Source organism: Leguminivora glycinivorella, chromosome 1, assembly GCF_023078275.1.
Source record: "Leguminivora glycinivorella isolate SPB_JAAS2020 chromosome 1, LegGlyc_1.1, whole genome shotgun sequence".
Lineage (NCBI taxonomy): Eukaryota > Metazoa > Arthropoda > Insecta > Lepidoptera > Tortricidae > Leguminivora > Leguminivora glycinivorella.
Genome location: NC_062971.1, coordinates 22,763,752 through 22,790,501, shown reverse-complemented (window position 1 = coordinate 22,790,501; position 26,750 = coordinate 22,763,752). Strand labels below are relative to the sequence as shown.

The following is a 26,750-nucleotide window of genomic DNA, read 5'->3' as shown; positions in this document are numbered from 1 at the left end:
GCGCGCTGCGATCGATTCGTGGTTCTCCCACCGCCTACTTCGCACCCAGCCAATACTGTGCCTTAGTGAACCTACACACAACCTAGTGTATGTTTTAAGCTAGTAATGACAGTCTAAGGATAAAGTGTAAAAAAACACAAATGTCAACTAAACATAATATTTATTCTTCATAATATTTGAACTCTCATTATGTATCTAAAATATCTACATTGTGTGCTGATATTTACATGCTTTTGACAAAGATAGAGTCACTGTAGAATATACAAAACATCCAACAAATTTCGAAACAACGTTTAAGTACAATTTTACAAAGAGTACATTATTTTTATAAGTACAGGAAAATACGATTCACAGAATATATGTAATTTGTTTCAAGCTATGGCTACCAGTGGCTATAAATATGCATGTACTTAGGTTCTGCAACAGCGTGCGGTTACACGTTTACAAAATACGGTGCCGTCAATCTCGATACATGTCCTATTACGTATGATAACTTATATAAATTACATATCACAATATTATGTACATAACAACTATTTTCTGATAATCAGACAGTGGTACGTATGAAAGGACACATAATATAACTGTGATTGGCAAATTTCTCTACGGAAACTACTGAGTGTGTTCTTGTCATATTACACATATTTTAAGTACTAAGGTTTAGTCAATTAAGTAAAATTCATTAGAAAACTGTGTGAAAACACAAGGAAAATATACATAGTGGTAATTAGTGATATGCCTGTACTGCATCAACCTAAAGCTATTTAGTTAGAAAAGGCGTACGGCTCAAAAAAGTCTGGAATGTATGCGCACTTTTACAGGTACAATTAATAACCACAACTATTATCCTATATTAGCCAAAACTGCCAATAGCTTAACAAACTGGACTTTCTATTATACAATTTTAATTGAAATGTATGTTATCCTTGACCAATTCTCTGGACGCCAATTATTATTTTTCATGAAATTTGTTTTAGTTTATCTGTCTCATATCTACTTATAATTCCTACATTTTCTTTTTTCAATATTAGTTTTTATTTCAAATCGCAAATAATCAATGTATATTGACGTTACGAAAGTGGTGATATGATTTATCTAATGATTTGATTTTCTAGTTAAATGATTGCTATTAAAATAATGATTAAGTCAGAAAATACAAAAAAATAAAATAAAAAACCGGCCAAGTGCGAGTCGGACTCGCCCACCGAGGGTTCCGTACCTACAAAACTTTTACGTTACTCACATAATTCTAAAGACTGGGCTAGGCTAGAAGTATAGGTTCTCTAATGAGCATAATTGTGTTTAGCGCCACCTCTCGACGAATTCGCGAACTAATTAGCACAGCTTGCGTGAGGTCTTTTATAATGTTAACCAAATTCAACATTTTTTATTTTATTTTAAAGTAGGTGTTTTATGTAAAATTTCGTAGCTATAAATTTCAACACCCTTATTCATAAACGTACACTAAAGTATCCAGCCGATAAAGTTCGTTTGTCCCTTTCTATCACACCAATACGTCGGAAAGGGACAAACGAAATTTATCGGCTTGATAACTTTAGTGTACGTTTATGAATAACGGGGTAAGTAAGTATGGTAAACATCAGAAAGGGTGAGTAAAACAATCTGCAAGGTTCTAAGTTTTACTTAAAGGTTTTTTTAATCTAATCCAAATTTGGTTATGGTAGCTGAAAAAGTATACCTACAGAATAGTATAACGCAAGTTTCTAGCGGGAAATTACTAAATAAATATTATTTAGTAAATACATTATCTATTGTTGTATTTAGGATTTACCGAACCAACGTCGGTGTAAATCCAAAGAGAACAATATTTATTAACATTTCGCTATTACCAATTGGCACCTGGGATTTTTCAAGAGATTTTGGCGAACTTTGGTCTTTTACAGTAACATAATAAACTTACCCAAAAAATTAATAGTTGATAACTGATGCAACTAGCTACAGTAAAATTATTTTTTATCATGATTAACGGATTATCGATTATAAAGTTAACTATTTGATTAACGGTGCCCAGCTATGAGTATAATTAATACACTTAATTGTAAAAATGTAATGTATACGGATTAATGAATTTAATATAGATAAGTAATTATTGATATATGGTAAAACGAAGGAAATTGTTTACACCTCCGCAAATAAGTATCTAATGATAATTTTTAATTTACCATGTTACTTCACGTACCTAGGTACTTATTTTAAAAACCCTAAAAATGTCTATTGAGTTTCTGCCACAGACCACCATGTGGTTTCTGCATATATTGCAGAGACATTGCAGAGAGCGCACGCGGACACCGGCGCGGCGCCAGTGGACGCGTCTGTGTGCGTGAGCTAGGTATGCATACAACTACAACTGCTGTAGGCACCGCCCCCTCAGTAGATCGATGCGATAACATCGATTTAAACTTCCCTAGCATCGTGGCGCCCACCATACAAAATTTTTGCTAGGGAATTTTGATTCTTATTGTACTTGAGATTGAATTCAATTTCAGTTATTCGAAAAATTTTAGAAACAAAAGAAATTATATTTTATTTGTTTACATGAGAGTTAAAATTCCATTGAAACCATTATGTACTTTAGAAAGTACATTCGGCGCCACGAGGCTAGATACACTGTCACCTACAGTCCGATCGCTTAGTTGCAAATGTGTGCGTCTAGTTGACAAACGAAAACTTCGCAATGTAGTAAAAACTACTTTCATTTTTTTACAAAAACAACGTTATTTCTTAGTAATTAAAGTTCAATTTCAAATGCAAGCAATTGGCGTGCACACTTACGCCGTGTCTTGCGTGGGCGACGGTCGCGCGACCGTCGCCGTCACGTCTCATCGCATCGTCTACTTCCATATCGATAAGGTTTGATTTCGTATGCGTCGCATCGCCGTCGCGCGACCGTCGCCCACGCAAGCCATCGGCTTATCAGTCGCGGTCGTCAGACGCGTCCCATAATTTGTTTCAAGCTTTATACACAAGTTTTCCTTTCAATAGCAATAGCTAACGTAACGCTTGGCTTGAGTAATAAAAACTGTATAGTTAAATTAATAAAATATGTATAAGTAGGATATTGAAATCTTCTTTCTTCGTTGAGCCATCACAGCTAACTTTAACTTACAAACGGTCTTAAGCACCTGCACTTCTGAAGGCGCTTAAGTCATTTTTGCTAATAAAAAAAAACCACGTTCTATGAACATTGGTCAAGTGCGAGTCGGTTTTCGACTTTTCCATACAAAGAACTCATGAGCGCCTGAACGACTATAATGGCAAAGTTAACGTTTCGCACTTTCAAGACTTTACGTATATATCTCGGAAACGATAAGAGATAGAGCAAAATGGACTTCAGATTTGGGCTTTCGGTGGCACAAATTCTATGTTTTCGTCAACAGACACCTTTTTTTGGACCGATTTGAATAAAATTTTGCTCAGTCAATTTATAAACGGTCTTAAGCGCCTCCTTTTTAGTAGGAACTTAAGTCATTTTGTACAAATGAAAAAAAAAATTGAACAAGTTCTAAAAAGAAAAAGACAGAAATGAATTTCTTTATACCTGTCCAACTCGCTTACACAATTTTAAGACGTTTAGTAACTACTTGCAGCGGCAGTGAGTGAAATTCGTAATCTGAGTTTTTTTCTCTTAAGTCCGACTTACGATTGACTGTAGATTTCTAATAGGTTTTCCTGTAATCTACAGGGAGAGGGCTATCTCGTGTATTTTTTTGAAAATTTTACGCTAAGTAGTTTCGGAGATAAGGGGGGAATGGTAATTTTTTGCTTATTTTCTTAAATTACTTCTAAATTACCAAAACAAAAAATATAAAAAATATATTTCAGATGCTGATAAAATGCTCTTTCATTTGATATGTAACACAATATAGTTTTAATAACTTTGATTTTTAATTTTCAATTTTACCCCCCAAAAGTGACCCCTGTGATTAAATTTCATTTAATTAAATTACATGTCCGTCTTTGGGCCACAGGTTTACGTACGTGTGCCAAATTTCAAGTAAATCGGTGCAGTAGTTTCGGAGAAATCGGCTGTGACAGAGGGACAGACAGACACGCGAGTGATCCTATAAGGGTTCCGTTTTTCCTCTTTGAGGTACGGAACCCTAAAAAGTAACAGAATAACATTAAAAATAACTCAAGACATAACACGTAAGTACACAAAATCTTTTAAGTATTTCGAAGTAGTCAATGAAGCACGACTTTACGCAGTAATGACAACCCTTACAGGCTGCACAAACCGCATATATTGATTCATTTAAAAATAGATTCACAAACGTAAAGTCTACTAATTTACAATTATATACAAAATAAGTGGAAAAATATATCCAAAACCCTATACAGTAATAAGTATTTACCGATTAAGTTAAATACTGCATTGTTCGTTATTTTTGTTTCGCATTGCGGGAACAAGGCTCTCGACTCGTTAATACTGTCCATGGACGAATATACGTGAACTAGTTCTACCTTACGTATACTACATATAATTATCAAAGAGTGTGCGGCGCAAAAGCATAGTGCGGTATGCTATATAGACAGAATTAAGTACAACATTTACCTAAATTACAATTCCCTTCCGGTTTACTCTGTCACCTGATAATGATAGCTCAAAGAGTCAGAGCGTAATTAGATTATCTAGAATAGCTGATCATTTACTCAGCCAAATGTTAGTTAGACCAATCCTTTGAGCCTCATTCAGGCATTACCGTCCGTTAATAATAAGTGACTAATTCATAACATCGTTTACTGAGACAATATGTGTATTTCCAAATGAAAAGTGTCCTTATGCTGATTGCATAAGGTCCTTTTAGATATGGAACACCACATATGATTACTTAAGACTCCGATTTGTCAGTGTGACTGAAGTTTCTATCACAGGCCATCGCCTAGGTGGGGGTCCAGCACAACTTGCGCTCTCGCCCGCGAGAGTCCATGCTTGTTGAAGTCGCGCTTGATGTATGGACTCGCGCGCGACAACGCAAGTTGCGCTAAACCGCCTAGAGTATATTTTTATAAAACAAAAATATCACTCTTGCAAGTGAAGTCTGATCTGGCTACGCCAGGCGAGTCACAATTAACAGATATTTAATTTTATGCTACTAATACAATATCCAATATTTTAAGATAAACACCGATCGCATTTTCGTTATTAAGCTGACACTAGGCGTGCAGATTTACTATGTAATAGGTTCGGTGACATTAAGACACAGATATGATAAGACAATCAGCACCAACATACAACATTCCCATCTTACAAAGCGTTTTTAACTGGAGCGTGCAGTGTATTCGTTTGCACTCACATTCAATATCTCATACATTCAATAAGAATAGTCCTAACAGATTTAAATACCCGATAAATAATCTGATTTGAGCATTTCACACGTCGATGTTAACAATTCTTCTAAGTCCCAGACATATATGAAATATCTACTACACATTTCTTTTTTGTGTGTACACTAGCAATTTTCGCCTCAGTTATAATAAAATTTCACACCATACAAACATGATGTGTATTACTGTAACCATTATTATAATCATGTTGTGTATAATTGCATAATCAACGACTCGCACTGTCAAAAATTTTCCTATTTTATATATTTAGAAATTATTTAAATGCCCTATTAAAACAAAATTAAGTAAACTCCTGTACACAACCGATTTATACACACAAATATTTGTTTTGCCATTTTCACTTGAATATTTCAGACCATAGCGTACTATTGTGCGGACAGCATTAAAAAAATCACGCGTCTATTCTACGACGGTTGTAAAATGTTAAGGCAAGACATACGAGCTCACGCTCGATATTAAATCATTTTAGACAGAGGACCTCGTCAGTCGTCTCTTCAGCGTTAAATCGGTCAAACATAAGTCTTCGCCGATAGCTACAAAACGAAGGTCTCCGACGGACCTCAACGCAAACAAAGCTTCACGGGCGATCGCGCTCGTTCAGATCGGGCATCCTACATGGGGGCGGGCGTGGGCGTGAGGAAGGGGTTGGTGTTGGCGTGTCCGGCGAAGGACTGCGCGCGCGTGGCGGCCGACAGCGGCGGCGGACGCGCGCGCGCCACGCGGCCCAGCCACGCGCCGGCAGCGGCACCGGCGCCACCGCCACCGCCACCGGCACCGGCACCGGCTCCTCCGTCAGCGCGCGCAGCCCCAGCGACAGCTGCTGGCACATCGCCAGCACCGGGTCCGGCTCCGCCGCGCCTTCTGAACCACCCGTCTGCACAAATACGAGTTACTTCAAATTTAAGTTTAATTAAAAGATAAAACATGATACTATGAATTTGTAAAATGCTCTATGCAAGTGAGTTAAAGCTAATTTGATACAGTGGATATTTTAGTCGTCTTTGGTAAGTCGACGGTGAGCTTCGAAAATCTATCAACGACCGAAGATCGTGATTCGCGTTGGATCGAAAGCCCAAATACGGGGAAGTTAAACCTAAGCCAATAGTAAAAGTCTTCGAGAAGCGAAACGGTGGGCCTTAGCGGTTGGTACCTGCGCGAGCATGGTGTCGGGCGCAGGGCTGGCCATGATGGCGGCGGCGGGCGTGATGGCGGCGACGGCGGCGGGCGCGGGCACGACGCGCGGCGGCGAGCCCAGCCCGGCGCGCGTGCGCTCCAGGTTGGACGGCAGCTCGCTGATGCGAAGCGACATCTGCCGCTTGAATGGGGAACTGGACAAAGAACAAGAATATGCAGGTTTGTAATCAATACATTAATTAGCTGGGTCCACGCAGAATGAGGCACGTTGTGAGACAATGTGCTCGCGCGGCAAACGATCAGAATAGAAGTGGGCTGAGGCAGCGGCAGCACGCATGTTTTGCTTGGCCGAGCGACCCGCCTTGGCATACATTTTGCCTCACTTATTTTGAAAAGTAGGATTATCCTCGGCAGGGCACTTTGTTAATCACCTCCAGATTTGTATACGACGATTTTGATTTGTTTACACATTTTGGTAAGCTAAGCTCGTATGTACTACGCTTATAGCAAAACTGCATGCAATCAAAAATTATTTAAAAAATAAATTGCGGCTCACGAGTGACCCGACAAATGTTTACCTGTTATTGAGATGCGAGAAGCCCCTAAACGAGCCCTGGCGCTCGAGCAGGTGCGGCGCGGCGTGCGGGCGCTCGACGGCGAACGGGTTGTGCGGCGTGGGCCGCGGCGCCGCCTGCGCCGCCGGCGCCGACAGCGGCACGCTCGGCAGCGCCGGCACCGGCGGCGTGTCCGCTTCCGACGCGCGCCGGGACGTCATCGCTGGAAGTACATCTCGGTTACTATTGGGTCACTTTACAATCACACTTTTCTTCTTCGGTTATTACTGTACTCAGTCTACCTATTAAAAAGAAATATAAGCGTGTCTATCACAAACTTAACTAAGACTAACTTTTAATACTCATTGTCAGTTTCACAATCACACACTTTCTCTATTGACATAGGCTGTTGGAAATTGGAGATATCTTTGATTAAGCCTGTCTTGAATATGCCACTCGTATCTGTACCTATTTAGTATCTAATGAGTAGATCTTATCTAGGCATCACTCGCAACCATACGATCGAATATCACCACACCACCACTTCACCAGTGATCGAACTCTCGGCGTAATTTCTAATATAAGGTTCATTATTCGGGAAACGAAAAACAAATAATGTTCAATAGTCGATTTCTGATCGTCACAGTTATTTGGCACAAAATTAATAGTCTGGACTATTAATTTTGTGCCAATAGGTTATAAACGTCTACGCTAAATCGTCTAATGTGCTTTTTAGGGTTCCGTACCAAAAAGGTAAAAATGTCCGTCTGTTTAATAATTTATGTAATGAAGTGAGGTAGCTGTCCGTATATTTGTCGTTTTGTATTTTATTTAATAACTTAAAAATAATCTAGTCTGAAGCAAACTCCTATATATATACATATTTAGAAATTAGAGAAGTAAAGCAATACTAAAATACTTTGTCTAAAAGTATCTAATCAGCTTCTAGAAGAATTCGTTTGAAATCTATTTATTTAAGTAACTTCTATGACTATAGCCGAAAGAACAGTGCCTAAAGCAACAGTATCATAGATGTTTTTGTAGCATCTAAGTTTTAGTACCTAAAAATTGAACTTTGGTTCATTATTTCATGCAATATCGGTAAGTACATACTTGTAAAAGTAGTGATACCTTACTACTTTAAAAACATGCTGTGAAGTATTACGTACTCGAATATTTCAGTAAATTTGTCTACTGTTTGCATTAATTGTAGAAAGCTCAGCGCAAATAGCGCGCGGTCGTGGGCGGTGTTCACATTGTAATTTCGTAACAAGTTTCCGTTTGTTTTGTGGTAGTAACTTGTCCCGTGTAACTAGTTTGTTCTATATCTACCTCTACTTGTATTTGGGTCATGCAGTAGTCAATTATTGCGCAGCGAGGGTCACTTACGACTTTCGATGGACATAGACATGGATGCTTTGGACAAAAAATCAGGTTATTATGGTGTTGGTGGCGCGCAATGGAGTAGATATTTTGAAGGTGGAAATAGACCAGGGTAGGAGATTATAAATACACATCTCAAATTCAGTGAAATTGAAAAGTATATGAATTGCTGTTGAGGCCCAAGAATTGCCAAATACACTTGATGCCATAAATAATAACGGAGTCCTATCTCGTGAAGGCATGACTGGCCGCGTCGATGCTCATGGAGACGGCGGTGGCGCACTCTTTATCTCGCCGCTGCTTACGCTCGAGACACGCCGCGAACGCACAGTCCACCGCGTGTGACAACCGCTCGACGCCAGAAACCCGTGGCACATCCAGCGACTCGTCATGCCATCGCAGCAGATATAGAAAACAACAATATTCAAATGTAGTCAACTCACTAGATTTCCTAAAAGAGCCCTGCCTCACGAACGCGTGGCTAGCCGCGTCAATGCTCATGGACACGGCGCACTCTTTATCTCGCCGCTGCTTGCGCTCGAGGCACGCCGCGAACGCGCAGCCCACCGCGTGCGACAACCGCTCGACGCCAGAAACCCGTGGCACATCCAACGACGCAACAGTAGGCCTAGCACATGATGGTCGCGGGAGTATGTCGCCGCGAGATAGATGACACGTCTTTGTCTAATTGTATTAATGACATAAGGACAGGTAGTCTATCTCGCGGCGACATACTCCCGCGGCCATCATGTGCTAGGCCTGCTGATGTAGATAGAGACAACAGTATTCAAACAGAGTACTCACTAGATTTCCTAAAAGAGCCCTGCCTCGTGAACGCGTGGCTAGCCGCGTCGATGCTCATGGACACGGCGCACTCTTTATCTCGCCGCTGCTTGCGCTCGAGGCACGCCGCGAACGCGCAGCCCACCGCGTGCGACAGCCGCTCGCCCGAGTCGCGCGACGCCAGGAACCCGTGGCACATCCAGCGACGAGTTGTGCCGTCGCGGCAGATGTAGCTGTAGACGATAATGGACATTTTATTGGGTTGTATGTGATATGATTAATTGTATTATAGGTGCCTTTTTTGTTTAAGAAAACTTCAACTCTGACAGATCGATGTTGGATCGCTTTTAAGCCTCCGCCACACATAAAGCGTTTTGATAGCGTAGCGTGAGTGGAGCGTTAGCTGAGCGCAATGATAGCGGTGCGCCGGCGGAACGCTGGCGTTCCACTCGCAATCCGCGCTCGTTAGTTCCCTCCCGCCGGCGTCCGCTGGGCGCAACGCCAGCGTTCGTCCGGCGCACCGCCAGCGTTCGTCCGGCGCACCGCTATCGTTGCGCTCCGCTAACGCTCCGCCTACGCTATCAAAACGCGCATGTGTGGCCGAGCTTTTAAATGTTATAAGCATTGTTCGTTAACGCTCTTGAGTTATGGTATATGTAAATATATTTAAATAAATTATGATTTTACAAACAAAACTAATACCTAATTGTCAATGAGGGATGCATCATGGATATAGCAATACCTTAAATGTTACTAAACTTTGCTCTTCGCATTCAGATGCTTGGTGATATGAATAAAAAGGAAGGAATTAAAGAGTAACTGTAACAGTATGTAGCTCTAGCGACCCACCATACAAAAAATTTGCCAATCTTTGAATCAATGGTACAGTGGTACTAGAAAACAGGCCTGAATTTCTTTTTTTGTAAAATCGAACGAATCAAAACAAAAACTACTCAATTTTTTTTGAACGAAGATTCAAATTTTATCGTAGGTATTTTGTCCTAGTGTTAGGACATTGAATCTCAGGAGGATAATACAGAGTGGGGCCTGTAACAAAGGCGAAAAATTGAACTGTAGGCTATTCTCCTTATACTGATCAACATTTGTTCAGTGACTTTTAAAAATTATGAAGTCTTAAAATTTTTAATTTTTCATACAAAATAAATATTAGCTTCAATGTACGCCATTATTGTTGTCATTGACGTTGTCTGTCACACTTTAGACTTAACAGAATTCGCAATACATTACCTCTTAGAAAAAACTTTCAAGGGTGATAAAAATCAAAATACAAGTTATTTTTAAAAGTCGCCGAACAAATGTTGATCAGTATAAGGAGAATAGCCTAGAGTTCAATTCTTCGCCTTTGTTACACGCCCCACTCTGTATACATAAACATAAAGCTCAATAATTGGTTGATAATGGGCTGGCATGTTTACAGTATCGCATATTAAACCAAAAATAATTATGACCCACTTTAAGTTGTCAGAAATAATTCTGAAGGATTTTCCTTCACCTATAATTACCGCGAATCGAGTATTGACTCAGCTGTTTACATTGAAACCCGGTTACCATTGAGCACGAATGTGTTCTTAATTAGAACACAATTACTAAACAAACTACGGAACCATTACCGTTAACTTTTGATAGTGTTTATCTTTTGTTCCGAGACATGCTATAGATATTAATAATCATCAAAGTTATCCATGCATAGCTAAACGCGATCTGTGGACCGTGGAGCAATTTAAACAAACGGAGTCTCTTTTACGTGGGCTTACATTACGTTTATGTGGGACCTTTTGATTCTCGTGCGCCCATTAGCTCGGTCCACAAAGAGCGAGGCACGTCTCGAGGCAATGTGCTCGCGCGGCAAACGTTCAATGTAGACGTGCCTCGACCGAGGCATTGTTGGACCCTATCAACCCTGTGTGGATCCAGCTATTGACCCAGTCAATCGAACCTGTCAGAATAGGCCGTTGTCGTCCGACGAACTAATTGTCAGCTGGGCCCATAAAAACTTTACTTGTTATGAAAAACAAAACAACTATGCCTCGAGGTGCATAATTGGACATAAGTAAATATTAGTTAACAGAGCATAATCCCCCTGGTTCACTCAATTGTGTGTAACATTACAAGCATTACAACGACCTTCGCGGCGCTAGTACGGCTTCTGGCTTCAATCCAACTATAAGGTACCGTAGTAAGCTAATATACTGTTAACAGTGCGTTTATAGATTTAGAATGCGACAAATTATTTCAAATACAAACTGATTTCGTGTTTGGATTAAGATTTTATGGAATGAATTGGATGGTTGATTTTTTGAATGACAGGTTAAGTTCACTGTCTAAAATGCGGATGGTGGGACCGAAATATATTTGTCAATCTTGATGTTTATGCATTCATAGCCCTCGTACATTTAATCATAAAGAAAACAGATTGATAGGATTTGTATTTCCTAGCTTGTTGCGACTCACGCTATGCCGTAGTAGCCAATAACAGCTATTGCGAGATTTAACATAGCGTATTAAGTATTTATTCATCATGAAGATACTTACAGGTAATTGAATGAGTCAGGCTGTTTATATGAGTATTTACTATCTTGATAATAATATAGCGTTATTTATACCAGTGTCACTTATTTTGAGAATTTGATGTTGTTCAGTATTGAATAAACACGGAGGTAGACCTGATGCCTCTCTCATGGTTCCTTCAGGAGACCTTCTCGATGGTCGATGTCGATCATAGAGGAATAAGTAAGGGAAGAGTTGTAACTCCATACATCAGTAAATGCGAGTTATTTGTAGTGACATCTATCGTCATTCACTCGTCAATCACGCGCCAACTAGCGTAAATTATCAGTACTGCTACTTGTCAATAGATGTCACGACGAACAAAAAGTCTATTGCTCAACAATTTTTAGGGTTCCGTAGTCAACTAGGAACCCTTATAGTTTCGCCATGTCTGTCTGTCCGTCCGTCCGTCCGTCCGTCCGTCCGTCCGTCCGTCCGTCCGTCCGTCCGTCCGCGGATAAACTCAGTAACCGTTAGCACTAGAAAGCTGAAATTTGGTACCAATATGTAAATCAATCACGCCGACAAAGTGCAAAAATAAAAAATGGGAAAAAATGTTTTATTAGGGTACCCCCCATACATGTAAAGTGGGGGCTGATTTTTTTTTTCATTCGAACCCCAACGTGTGATATATTGTTGGATAGGTATTTAAAAATGAATAAGGGTTTACTAAGATTGTTTTTTGATAATATTAATATTTTCGGAAATAATCGCTCCTAAAGGAAAAAAAAGTGCGTCCCCCCCCCTCTAACTTTTGAACCATATGTTCAAAAAATATGAAAAAAATCACAAAAGTGGAACTTTATAAAGACTTTCTAGGAAAATTGTTTTGAACTTGATAGGTTCAGTAGTTTTTGAGAAAAATACGGAAAACTACGGAACCCTACACTGAGCGTGGCCCGACACGCTCTTGGCCGGTTTTTTAGCTAATATTACAATAGTATTAATCAGTACTTTGCTTTCAATTACTTCACCTTATAATATAAGGTATAAACTGTTTTAATATTACATTTTTGGCAGGTGCAACACTGTCGGCACCTAGTGTCGAGTAGCAGTACTGATAATTTACGCTAGTTGGCGCGTGATTGACGATAGATGTCACTACAAATAACTCGCATTTACTGATGTATGGAGTTACAACTCTTCCCTTATTTATTCCTCTATGATGTCGATGGAAAAAAAAACACCACGCGCAGCCCGTCACCGCTCACATGCAGTAACACCTCATACAGAGTGGACCCCACTCAACTCTGCAGCTTACTATACCTAAATACACGGAGTTATAGGTACCTGAAGCCCCTCTCATGGTTCCTGTCGGGCGCACAGAAAGAGACCTTCTCAATGGTCTGGTCCACCATCAGCCCCTTGGTCTCTTCATCCACCACGCGCAGCCCATCGCCGCTCACATGCAGCACCGCGCGCACGGGCCTCCGCCGCGAATTCTGAAATTAAAAAATATACAGTTACATGGGATAAGATAAACACTGGGGCAACAGTAACGCTTATAGGGTGTTCTGCCTTTTCGCAGAACTACATTTGGCCGAATTTCATTTACCAACTAACGTTTAGAAACTTTTTGTATGGCAACTTTTCATTTGGCAGAATTATTGTAAAGCAGATTATTATAAATCCATCTAAACGTTTGGCACACTTATCATTTTGTCAAATCTTTCACTTGGTCAAACAACTCTCGGACGAATAACGTTTCGCAATGAAACATTAGGCAATTCACAAATAATTTTTAACATCACCCATTTGGTAATATAATTTTCTTCCCTGTTAGGAGGGAGCAAAGTAGCACTTTTCTGTTCAAGGACTATGTTGCCAAATATGTATTTGAATACTTACTGGTCCTAGAACCCAAAGCACGTGGCCCGTGAGCAGCCACGAGAGTCTGATGCGGATTAGAGACTTTACACACACCGATCGTGTATGTTACAAATATTGACCTTCTATTATAAAAACACAAAATAGCGAATCCTACCAACAATATAATATAGATGGATCTTAGATTTTTTTAAATTACTGAAATAAGTATACAAATGTGTCCGAAAAAATATGATAGATTATTCTCTGCTACTGTAGGTGCGACGACGTTAGGTTGACCGTGAGCAAACCGGAAAAACTTTAAATGTTATAAAAATAAATTAAACAATATTCTTGTAAAAAAATTAGTAGGCAACTATTTAAAAAAACAGTTATACGTAAGTAAAAATTGCATCCCTGTCAATAAATTTAGAAGTTCATAGGATACTCATAGTCATATTGCGTATTTATATTGTTGGTGTTCAATAAAACATTTGGTATGTATACAATAAACAACTATGTAGTTGTATATTACGCCAAGTACCTAAAACATTCGACAACATGAAAGTTTGGTTTTTAAAAAAAGGCCTTCAAGGCCAAACGTTATGTTGGTAAATGTAAGATTGGCAAATAAAAAAAATTATAATTTGAGAAATGAACATTAGGCGAAATAAAATTCAGCGAAACGTGAGTTGGGAAGTGATAATCGGCCATACAATGTTCGGCGATAAATAAGAGAACCTCGATCCCCGGCAAATGCAAAACTTTTTGTATTTTTATTATTATTTCTTCTGGTTGCCCCCAGCTATCACAATTATGTTACGAAGTTTCACTTCTTCCGCGCGAGGGACTCCACGCACTATTTTTTTTGTCTTAATAGACCTAAACTGATTACGGAGCCGTGACATTAATAATATCGTAATTGTTCACTTCATTGGTCATCATCGGTTAGGCTTTTATTTTATCGAAACAAAAAAAACATTTCGTGAAACCCAGAAGTTACGTTAAAAGAATCTTTACAATTATGTAATAAATAAATCCAGTCATTAAAACCGTGAAATCGAAAACAATGAAGTAGTCATAGTTTCGTCCGGATTCATAATGACAAAATGACATTTAAGTGTTTCATTCACAATAGTTTGCACGACCTGTTTCGGGCTATTATTACAAACTATTGTTGCACGCAATTTTATATAGTCCCACTTGATTCATCGTCCTCTGACCCGCTGAACCGACGCCAGTAATTGGCAAGTGGCCAACGCGACAATTGCTCGTACGCATCGAATTGGGACGATTTGGTTTTGTGTGTCAATGTGATCACGGGAGTTCCGACAATTGGATTGCATAACATGACTTTGACCTATAAAGTTCCGAGCATTCTTCAAGGACGGAGGCAATTAGGTACCCGTTACTACGAATGAGATTCTTTAAAGTTGTATGCACCCTCTAATACGTATCGGGCAATTGACCGGATATTATCCGTGACAGGTTTAATGATTTGACAATCAGCCGAGCAAGGTAAAGGTGCATGATTGTTGAACAATCGGAAACTGATGTTTACCTAAATAGAAAGTAGAAAATGTATGAAAGCATTATCTAGGTGAGTCATGTTGGCTTTGCTGCAGAGAATTGATAGGGTTAAATGACTTAAATGTAAGGCCCTACATGCGAAACGCGGGGCTGCTAACGTTTAGCTACGAAACCGTCGGCGAAATGAGGTGAATTTTGAATGGCGGTTAATGGGTTAAGAGAGTGAAACCTAACTTATCTCCAGTTTTTATAATACCTGACAAAAAGCATTCAACGGTAAACTTGTTATTACTACTTACCCGTAAGACCTTAAGAGCCTCCTCGCAGACCTGCATCCCCCTTGACTCGAACACCTCGACGCATCCCAGGTACTTGACGGGGAAAGTGCAAGTGCCGGCGCGCACGGCCGCCTCGTCGGCGTGCCATTGGTGCGGGCGCGCCGACTCCGGCGGCGAGCCCTTGCGCCGCCGGAACGACTCCCGGAACGAGCGGCGCAGGCGCTCCATGCCGGCGCGGGGCGGCGAGAGGGCGCCGCCGGCGCGCGCCCGCCGCAATGAACTGCGCACTGACGATTTCTGAAATCAAATGTTGACACGTTACTATTTTGAACTACGCAAAGATCAATGCCAGCAGGACAGCACGTGCGTGTGGAGTTGTAAGTTATGTACCTATACATATGCATATATAATAAAAACCTAATGGGAAAGTTTCTAAATCAATGAAGGCTAGTTGTCCTCGTATGAGATTCTCAATTCAGCGCAAAAAGACAAAGAAGTTAAAATTAAGGGTTGCATGATATAGGTGACGAAAAACAAATGTCAAATGGTTAAAGGGTTAACTGAAAATATGAAAGTCGCTAATGTTCCAAAATGCGTTTTCAGTGATAGTGACCTGAACACACGTAGATAATAATCACTCAGAGTTCAGCAGAAAGCATTTTGTCACATGAGCGACTTTCCTATTTTCAGTTAACCATTTAACCATTTGACATTTGTTTCTGGTCATTCAATTTTTTAACTTAATGCTTATTGTAAAGTTGCGTTTTTTTTAAAAGTACGAGTATGATGGCAAGTATTTTGCCGATACCGATTAAAGGGTTAAGTTTTATTATTCGCTCTTCATCAATCGACATTTTGGGGTCTACACCATTTTTTGTCACGGAAGGAAAAACACTGAAAAGGTTGATCATATCGCCTTAACGAGCTGGTGATCAACACAGCAACTTCATTTAGGGAATCCCACAATATTACAACCCATAGGAAACGGAAAATAACTGTTTCACAACGCGATGCAGATATGTAATTATACCTAATTCCTGTTCGGCGTCGCATTATTGACAGCGACGAAAACCTCTCATTTCTTTTGGTATTTCCTCAAATGAGTCGCTAATTGCTAATGACTGCTACGAGTTATCAGTAACGAGCTCTGATAAAAGGACGTGTATATGGATATAGGTTACCTATTTATTGAATACGTGGTTTTGTAATAAGGCAAAACGATATAAAGTACCAATTTAGTACGAGTAATTTATTCCAAATGTACTAATACCTTGAAAAGTTCCATTGAAATATACTTGCCTATAATAATCATTAGATATTGACAAAAAGTATGAAAATGTAGATTAAACTATATTAGAGTCTGTTCGGAAAGAGAATCGTGAAATGTATGGGGTCCAATACATTCCACGACTCTTCTCTTTCCGAACACACTAACTAGTTAAAAAATGAATTCTTCATCAATGACGAAAAGAAAAGTTTTTTTCAGGAGTTTCGAGGAAAGTTCTGATAAACGATAACTAGAAAAGCTGTCAATAACTTTAGATAAGACGCCTTGGTTTATATAGGTAGAGTAGGGAAAAAATAATTAATTAATGTATATTCCACGAGCAAAGATATCCAGAGATAAGTGACTCGCGCGTTTATTGCAGTGTAATTAATGTTATCAATTCGTTTTCACTGTGGCCTACAATTTTCAGGCCAACCGATAAGATAGAAAATTGTTTCACGTGGCCTATGTTTCACTAAAGTACTAATACCAACGATTATTCGAATCATATCTAACAATGTACAAGTTGCAGAACATTCAGAATTTCAAATTATTGGAAATTTTGATGAGATAATTCTCATTCAAGTTGCTATTGAGAACACTATCTTTAAGATTAAGATATATTAGCTTTTGCCCACGGCTTCGCACGCGCAGAAAAGTACTTTGTTATTTTCATTTAATTTATGCATCCTTTTGTACCTATAGCACTACACACATACATAAACTTTGATGTTTGAGTTACACACTGGCGTTTGTTACCAACTCATCAAATGCCTTAGAAGTTGACCCCAAACCTGGGCGATAAATAATGTGCGAAGAACAACACCGAAAACTTTACGCAATTTAACAAACTTCTCTTAGGTGCATCGCTAATCATATCAAATTTTTAGATGTGTATATTGTGAACATTATTTCCTATATCAGATTTTATATGTGATGTGATGGCAAGCCGTGGTGCTTTACCACGAAGAAAAAAAAATCGACAAAAATTAAATATGTACTTCTATTCTAACACTTTGTTTTGTTGTCCTTAAATATGAAATAAAAAACCAACTTTTAATTTAATGTTTCCAGAATTGTTTATTACATTTTTGCTAGCTTATGCGTTCTACTTTGGCGTGTGCACGACGTTCCTGTTTATGACAGATGTCGTTTAAAGGGTTAAAATTAAATATAATTATAGAAAAAAATAACAGATTAATATACTTAAAGCACGTGGCCGTATAGTGAGTCAGCTTAAAAGATTAGATGGTAACTGCAATTTCACAGATGGCAGCTCTGAAGTGGGTAATCAAACACAATAAGAACTAACAGCGACCGCGTGGTGCCATGGGAACTAATATTTTGGTCAAGGGTGCGCAAACGCAAATTACGCTTTTCAACTTTCGTCCTTATTAGTTAAGAGTAGAGTGCATACATTTTGTTTTCTGTGTGGCAGCAAATACTAGACTGTTTACCCACTTCACTCACATGTGTCACATCAATTCAGAACCATAGAATAGCATACACTACACATAGGTTCTTGTAATTAGGTCGGTATTACTAACACGCTCTGCAATATTTTCGAATGTATACATTTTGAAAAGCACCAAGTTTACGGCATTAGGTATCAGGTTCTTTTATTTGGTCCATATCCATTTCATAAGTTGCTAAGTAGTTGTTGTTTACAACGATTGATTGAGAAGGGTTTGATTATTCGGTAAATGAAGTAAAAGCAGTAAAAGTGACCGGGCTACCCGACCACGACCACCCACTGTCGTCGATAAACATTAATGTTAACAAAGTTTTATGGTAGCCCATAAACGCTTCACATGCTAGCTAAGAATGGGTTGTCTTTATTTGTAATTTGTAGTATGGACCACGAGTGCAGTTACGAATTTTGGATTGCATGAATTTGTGGTAGCTGTGCTTGCACAGGTTTCGTGAGCGAGGACTCCGAGAAGGATACGGGCGAGCCTTGCTCATTTCATGTGAAATTGTGCATATCTGCCATCAGTTTTCCCTTAACTTGTCGCCACGATCCCCACAGAAGACCGAAGGCACAGTATAATAAAGAGTACTATCGTACAGTATTGCCACTCCCGCTCCCCGCTGAAAGTGTCGCCCCCCAGCCCCTCTAGGTTACGACTGGACGCGTTTTTGACAGGCGGTAATAAACTGTGAGGTAACCGAGAGCGGGTGGGCGGCACTTTCAGCGGGGAGCGGAAGTGGACATACTGTAATAGTACTCTATATTATACTGTGCCTTCGGTCTTCTGTGACCTACTGTGCTTTAGGCTTCAATAAACTGTTAAGAGTTATTTGTAGAGTTATAAGTATGTAGAATAAATAGAATATAATAAAACATGGGTCAGACCTAAAGTAACTGCCTGCGATATTGACAGACCAGACTTTGCACGTGACATTTTGACTTTAAAATAACCCTTGCGCGGGTTGGTAACAAAATTGTTGTTAACTTGGCTTGGTCTGATTCTTCCTACGTCAAACAATGGTCGCACAATATGCAGATCAGATACCAGCACAGGTACTACGAACAATAAAACGATGACCATAGTTAACCAGTGAGTCACGTCACGCGTATTGAATTGGAAATATGTAATCAAATGAGTTCTAACCATTTTCAAATCGGTGGCGTTCTGCGTTTGAGCTCGGTCGAAAGGCTCGTGAGCTGACGAGCCTTGGTTCCCCATTTTGAAGACAATGCAGCGAAATCCAAATAGGTACACTAGACACTAAACTGCACTAGCACATATCCACTAATCCACTTAGCGCCACTACCTATGCGAAGTCTTTGCACTGTTCACGCGCCGCACTATATCCATGGCCTTCGGAATCTAGTTAATTCAATTTAAATTTTAACGACAAATCCGACACGTTTCATCTCCGTGTTCACCAAAAACAAGTTATCTAATAATGAGGTAAATCACTTCTGATTCTGATACAGGTACTGGTACACAATCCGTGGCACAACAAGATAACAATTTCGACGAACTCGAAACTCGACAAACACAGCAAAGCTCAAAACAAACAACTCGAACTGAGGAATGGTGCAACCTTGACGGCTTGCGAGTAAAAAAAGTTATTGGGCTTAGTTCATTATTAAAGACACCTTTGCAAGTAAACAGAAATTATCACTTTAAGATAGAAATATGTATTCTCTTTCAATTGCAGGTGTCTAGGAAATGATCTCATAATGATCTAATAGGCACACTGGTGCTGATGATCCATTCATCTTAAGACACGCATCAATAGAACAGGAATCGTGTGAATTCGTTAACAATATTTTTTAAACGGGGGTCAACTTTTCCCACAAGCGATGAATAAACGCAGAGAGGCGCATTGAACCCGGCACCCGGCCCGCGGGGGGAGAGACGTTCGGTAGGTAGCTGGGAACGACTGCCGATGCCAGCTGAACGTTATTTTTTCCCACAGCATTGTTCTTTGAACCGTAGCGTGTCGTTACAGAGCTAATCCACTTTTTCGTTTATCACACAAACACTTCCAGTTAGTATCACAGAAAACACTGAACTTCATTTTGACTAGATTTATTTTAAGTTAAGGAATGTTATCGAATCGGAAACGGGAAGAGGCGCGCGCGCCGCGCAGGCAGCGGACAACTGTCGTACTGAGTGGGTCGCGTACGTTGTGAATCGCGCAAACCCTGCAGAGTGGAGCGGCGCACCCGTCCCGGCCTGCCCCGCCCGTCGCGCCCCTCGAGACCGGTCCTATGTATTGTCAAGAACTGATGACGACGGTGATCTCATCTAAACTCTGATTTAATCCAACATATCCACATAAAAAGTTCAGTCAAATATGTGCATTTGCTAACAGATGTGAGAACCAATAGTTGTGCTCTATCAAAACTTACCAAAAGCTGCTCGTGGAGCACTTTGATTTCTGCCCATATGCATGGTGTGGCTAAAATTGAAGTTGAGTATGTTACAAGTGAGTAGCGTAGGACGAATAAAGTTGGCATGTTCGGGGGGTGCCATGTGCGCATCCGTCGCTGGGTCCAACATCTGGATTGAGCGCGTGCGAGAAAACGGGACGGACGCAGGTGCAAAACTCAAGTCTATTATTGGTTCGGAATGGAACATATGTTCCTCCCAACCCAATTGTAACCCAAACATCGCCGACCTTCGTTTAATTTCGTTGTAATAGCAGATCGATTTGAATCAGCGAGATGAAAACATAAACACTATTTACGATTGCGTTATGAATGTTATGTATGACACGTTACGATAAACAAAAAAAAAACAAAAGATCCTAATTCTTTATTGTTTTAAAGTGAAGGGAAAAGGTAATAGGTGGTTTTGTGGACCGGTGCATATGGAATGAACTAACAAGAAATTTGAGAGGTACGTTGAATCATTACACTGAGTCATCGCTACATTCCGTAAGAGCCGGCGCTCACATAGGTGGCCGACATGAACGCCTGCATTCATTGGTAAATTGACTAATTTTATCAGTGACCCATCAAGCTCTTAATTACATATCGTTCACGCTAATAGCCCATGAGAACATAAAGATAAATTGCAAGGATACTAGAACAGTACTGGCTCTACTAATTTTCCTGTTTGGATCCTTAAACTTCGTGTCTTATTAGTTCAATCAAATTTCGATTTTATCCGAAATATACAAAACTACTGATTAAGGTATATATAAAACACATGTATTCGCTTATAAATAATAATGATCCATTAGCAGAGCCCTCATTAGTATGATAATGCTTGTAGCAATGACTAATAGCTGATGCAAGCTAAGATTTAAAAAACACGAATCACAACTACAGCGGATAGAAGGGCAGGAAGCCAAGGGCGCACAACAATGCCATAACGAGGAGAATAATATTGAATGGAATATATGTAGTTAAAAACCAATGTATTATTACCGACAAAGTCGACTTGGAAACAGGCCAGTGCTAAATTTGGCCATTTGCAGCAGCAATGTAGCATTCAATGGTTTGCTGAACATATTGCCATAGTATATGAGGATAATGTACAATGAAATTGACAAATATGCGTATGTTCATTTACTCTTCTGATTAAAAAAAAATCTGATATAAGTTTTAGGTCAGACAACAAACATTCCTGTTTTGTTATTATTATTATCCTTTCTTTGTCGCTAACTGTAGGTACCTACTTCTTTATTTCTAATTGGCACACGTTAAATTACTTATGAATTATGATGAAAATATTTCAACATGTTCTATTTTGTTTCATTTTTATTTAATGTACTTCTACATTTCCACTTTTCCTTTCAGCAGTTAACGAATACTACCGCAATAAAAGGTACGTTGTTTTATCAGTTTTATCACTAGAGTTCCTACAATGACCTAGAAGACGATGTAAAGAAGCTGACTGTACTATTATCTCAAAAAAAACAACTAATAATCATAGGGAAAGTTCTAAAAACCCCAAACTGAAAAAGATTGAATTGGTCTCCATTATTTATTTTATTTATTTAATCAATAATTTTTAAGAAAAAAAAAAACCGCCTTCCTTTGATAAACCCGGTGATAAATACTTTCAAATGTTGGATTATGTTATCAATTCGTCTGTATATTTTTTAATGTTTGTTATTCGATATCTCCGTCATTTCTGAACCAATTTTGAAATTTGGATGATTCTGAAGTACTTACAGATGAGAATGATTATCAGAACGGAACTCTAACCAGGGGCGGCTCACTCTTCATCAGCAGTTCCACTGCACCAAATGTCACTGTTCTGGACGTAAGTGCATGCTGTTCTTATAAAAATACCAAAGTCACTATAAGTGTGCCGTTCAGATTTGAGGAGTTCCGTTCTGACCATCATCAGCAGTTCCACTGCACCAAATGTCACTGTTCTGGACGTAAGTGCATGCTGTTCTTATAAAAATACCAAAGTCACTATAAGTGTGCCGTTCAGATTTGGGGAGTTCCATTCTGACCATTATCAGGAGTTCCACTGCACCAAATGTCACTGTTCCGTACGTAAATGCATGCTGTTCCTTTAAAAACATAAAAATCACCATATGTATGCCTTTCAGATTTGAGGAGTTCCCTCGATTTCTCCAGGATCCAATCATCAGAACTGGGTTCTGAGAAAAATGGGACCAATCTGTATGTAACGACGGAGATATCGAGGAACAAACATTAAAAAAAAAAAATACAGACGAATTGAGAACCCCTTCCCTTGAGATTTGGAAGGCGGTTAAAAAGTAACACAGCATTACAGTTTACACCAAGGCACTGTGAAACTACAAAATACAAAACAAGACACAAACGACAAATAATGTAAAATACCCTATAATGGACGGTGATGCCATTATGGACAAAAAAACACAAATCTTTAAAAATAAGTATCAAAAATTAGTTTCTAAAAACTGACGGCAATGTACCACAAACTAGAGTTGTAGAGCTGTTTCGTTTTGAAGTTTCAATTAATTCGGTTATTTCTGAAAGATTTGGCGACAAGTCAAAATTCACCAGTTTACTGAAAAAAATATCAAGACGAATTCTTAGTAATGTTGCTAAGAGAGTTGAGTTCATGTATAAAATAATAAAAAAATAATACTCGGTGTAAACTTGAATGAGTTTTAATTACTGCATTAAGCATGAGATAAGGTATAAAACATACTAGTTTGTTGCTCCAAAGATATAAAGAAATAGCGTTATTTTGCGAGTGTCCATTACTGGAACCGAAAAACTGCGTACCTCCTATGATGGACAAGGAACAATTTACAGAACCAAAATTTACAAGAAACAATCCTATCTTAAAATAACCCAAACTAATTTTATTTATGGTATATAAAATTGACTCATTGAGTGTCAGTTGGCTTTAAAAGTAAAATTTTTAACTTATTTCACTGTCCATAATGGGGGATCCATTACTGGAGAGCTGCCGTCCATAATTGGAGAAAACTGTCCATGATTGGGTCCGTTACCTTAATACAAATTAAACATTAGATTTGGGCGACGACGTAACAGCGTGGCTCCGTTGCGTCGTCTGACTCAGTGTAGGATTCGGCAGGTTGCCCCGGAACTGCATTGTCAATATGTCACAATTTCGGAATTCAGTAAATTTAAGGCATTTTAGTAATCACGCCGCTGCCCTTCAGCATACCCAAAATATCATAACTCTTTTATTCTGTAGGGCAATCATGGTCGCGCGATAGATGATAAAACATCGGGCCGTCCCTATCGCACTTACAAATAGTGCGATAAGGACGGCCTGCTATTTTATCATTTATCGCGCGGCCATAATTGCCTGTCTGATTTATGTATGAGTTGTATGACCAACAACAATTTTATAATATTCTTTACCCGTTGAGGCCGTTGACCATGAACGCTCGACTCGACACGTCACTGTTCGAAAGTTTCGAAACGTCGGTATGTATTGTAAATTCATTATAAGCGATATACTTAATCCGTTTCCATAGTTTCATTTCAGCCATTTCAGGAGACAAATGTACATTAGAATATAGAAATGTACATTATTCTGCAGAAGAGGGCTATTCGAGCAATATATAAAATGAACCATTGAGACTCACTTAGAGATAAATTTAAGGACATTAATATAATGACAGTGCATTGTCAATATATTTATGAGAATATTATGTATGTACATAAAAAAATTTGTAATTTTAAGAAAAACTGTGATGTACATAATATAAATACTAGAAATAAACATAAACTCGCGGTGCCCTTCACACGGCTCTGTAAAATTAAAAAATCATTCATGGGTAATTGTGTTCGATTTTATAATAAACTTCCGAATCATATTACTGACTTGTCAATTAATAAATTTAAGAATCATGTAAAGCGTGTACTCATTTCCAAAGCTTATTATACAACACAAGACTACATGAATGATAAAACAACGTGGGATTAATTGTTATTCGAAATGGTTTCTTATTTTTACGTTTTTTATTATTATTATTGTTGATGAAATTAATATTGTATTTTTTTGGACATTGGATTTTTCCTAGAAATATTCTAGACATGTATTTTTATATATACATATAACTAATTATATATTTTTTGTTTAACGATTATTTTTATATGAAATTGTATATTATAGACTCAATATTATTATGAACAATAATTTACAACAATAAATTGCTCTGATAATTAGGTTAGATTAAGATCATAATATATATGTAATGAACTATTCATAAGAGCTTGTAACTAGGCCTACATGAATAAAGATATTTTGAATTGAATTGAATAGACCACAATACTCGCACTGTCATTACTGATGTCAAGAGTTATCAAATCCCATGTAGGTAGCTAGGTAGATGATGTAAAGATTGTAATAGAGCCAATAAGCTCCCAGCTCTGCACGCCCTACGAGCCATACGAACACCTTAGCCAAAAGTATCTGATCTGACTTGGCCGTTTTTAATTTTATATGAAAATGATTCTTGTGGGAATTCACTTATTATTATTATTATTGCTTGTGACAATCTTTGATCCCCCATTAAATTAAGGATAGGATGGGAGTGATTTACTACGTTTACTATACAGAAATTTATTTATTTATTTATGTATTAAATATTTTATTTCTATCTTCAAAAGTTCAAAACTTGTGGCAATATATCAGCAGCTTTTTAGCGATAATAGCTTAGCTTAGTTGGCAAATGTTGATATTATAGATGGAACTTTGCGAGACTTCCACAAGTATGCTTGTAGAAAGCTCGACATTATATCGAAGAATAATATACATCAGTGATGTACAATGTACATACAATCATTAGAATTAACACGAACTCCGAGAAGCATGATAAGTAAAGTTTAAAACAAACAGTGGTATATGGCTGTGACGACAGGACAATGCCCTGTCGTCAGCCACCGTAAAATTGACGCCTCCATCACACTGCGCTAGTAACAAAAGGTCGTAACTATAACAATTACTCAACTGCACATAGGTCATTGTTGATACACATTACAGCGACCTCTTCACTACTTTGAAATCAAAGTACCGCTATAATGAGCTTGATTTGGTCACTGTGTTCCGATTCGTGTTGACATGCTTGTGGTCTGAATATCAGTAAAGGTAATGTATTATAGTAATAAATAACGTATACTTAAGTAAATTTAATCATGAAAATGAAATAGGGTATAAATTAAATATTACACTATTGAGAATAAAAAATCTTAAACTATACTTATTTAAAAAATAAATAAAAAATAAACCTAAAAACTACCCTCCAGGCCCTGGCCCCTCGGCAGGGTGCCCATCACGCAAGCAGCATTGTATTGCAATAGCAATTCTTTGCAATAATGTATGATCATTAAACATAGACAAGAAAATTTGTGGGCAAAATACACGTGAGTGCGTCGCGGTGTTTTTATTTTTAATAGCTTATAATGTGTCCCACTGCTGGGCAAAGGCTTCCCCTAAAATTTTGGATCATCTACATCTCAGAGCATAAAATACTACTTCCTATATCTTCCTGGTCTACATTTTATTAAAGTAAATAAGCATAGCCAAATACTCAAATAAGAAAAGTGGTCCTCTGAAAGTGACCTTTGACTGACATTTCGAGTAATCTGCGTTCAATACGTGAACTACTACGCAATCACAAAACTATGCAGCTATGTATAGAACTGCATACATCGGTCACAACTGTCACAAGGCTTTTGCAAATACTGGTAATGATAAAAGGGTAACTGAGAAACGTCTGTTTGTGGAAGAGACGTTATCTTGATAACCAACGCAGTAAACTCTTAATTTTCTCATGCATACAGTCTTGCATTTCAGAGCGCATTTATGTTATGATTATGTTTATTAATATCGTAATTATCGTGGCACATTCAAATGCACCTTTTCAGTAACGTCTGATTAGGAGTCTAGTGAAAACGGGTCACTTTTATTTTCTACCTATTTACACTTCTTACCTACTCACAGAAACAATACAAAGTATGTAAGAAAGAAAGCTACCACGAAAATAGTGAAAACACGTATGATTTGTCTCTGTGGCAAGATCAGTAACTTAATGGTATTACACAAATAAACTTGTATAGCATATAATTATGCTCGTAAAAATATTTCGAATGTAAATCCGTAATATTTAATATGAGCAAGATTACTAATA

At 38.6% G+C, this 26,750-nt stretch overlaps 1 protein-coding gene across 4 annotated transcripts in view; it reads right to left on the bottom strand.

The window, feature by feature from the left end:
- Positions 1-4,129: 4,129 nt before the first annotated feature.
- LOC125231776 (protein numb) overlaps positions 4,130-26,750 on the bottom strand; it is a 41,223-nt gene continuing 18,602 nt past the window's right edge. For 2 of the 4 annotated variants that reach the window (XM_048137363.1, XM_048137372.1), the window contains exons 2-7: positions 15,425-15,700; positions 13,080-13,231; positions 9,243-9,454; positions 7,080-7,278; positions 6,518-6,695; positions 4,130-6,241 (exon numbers count right to left, since the gene is read on the bottom strand). In XM_048137363.1, coding sequence (XP_047993320.1) covers positions 5,945-6,241; positions 6,518-6,695; positions 7,080-7,278; positions 9,243-9,454; positions 13,080-13,231; positions 15,425-15,631 — 1,245 coding nt within the window. In that variant the 5' untranslated portion in view covers positions 15,632-15,700 and the 3' untranslated portion in view covers positions 4,130-5,944. Of the gene's footprint in view, positions 6,242-6,517; positions 6,696-7,079; positions 7,279-8,881; positions 8,960-9,242; positions 9,455-13,079; positions 13,232-15,424; positions 15,701-19,285; positions 20,325-26,750 lie in introns of those variants that run through there. The other 2 variants (XM_048137356.1, XM_048137348.1) reach the window with 2 other exon arrangements.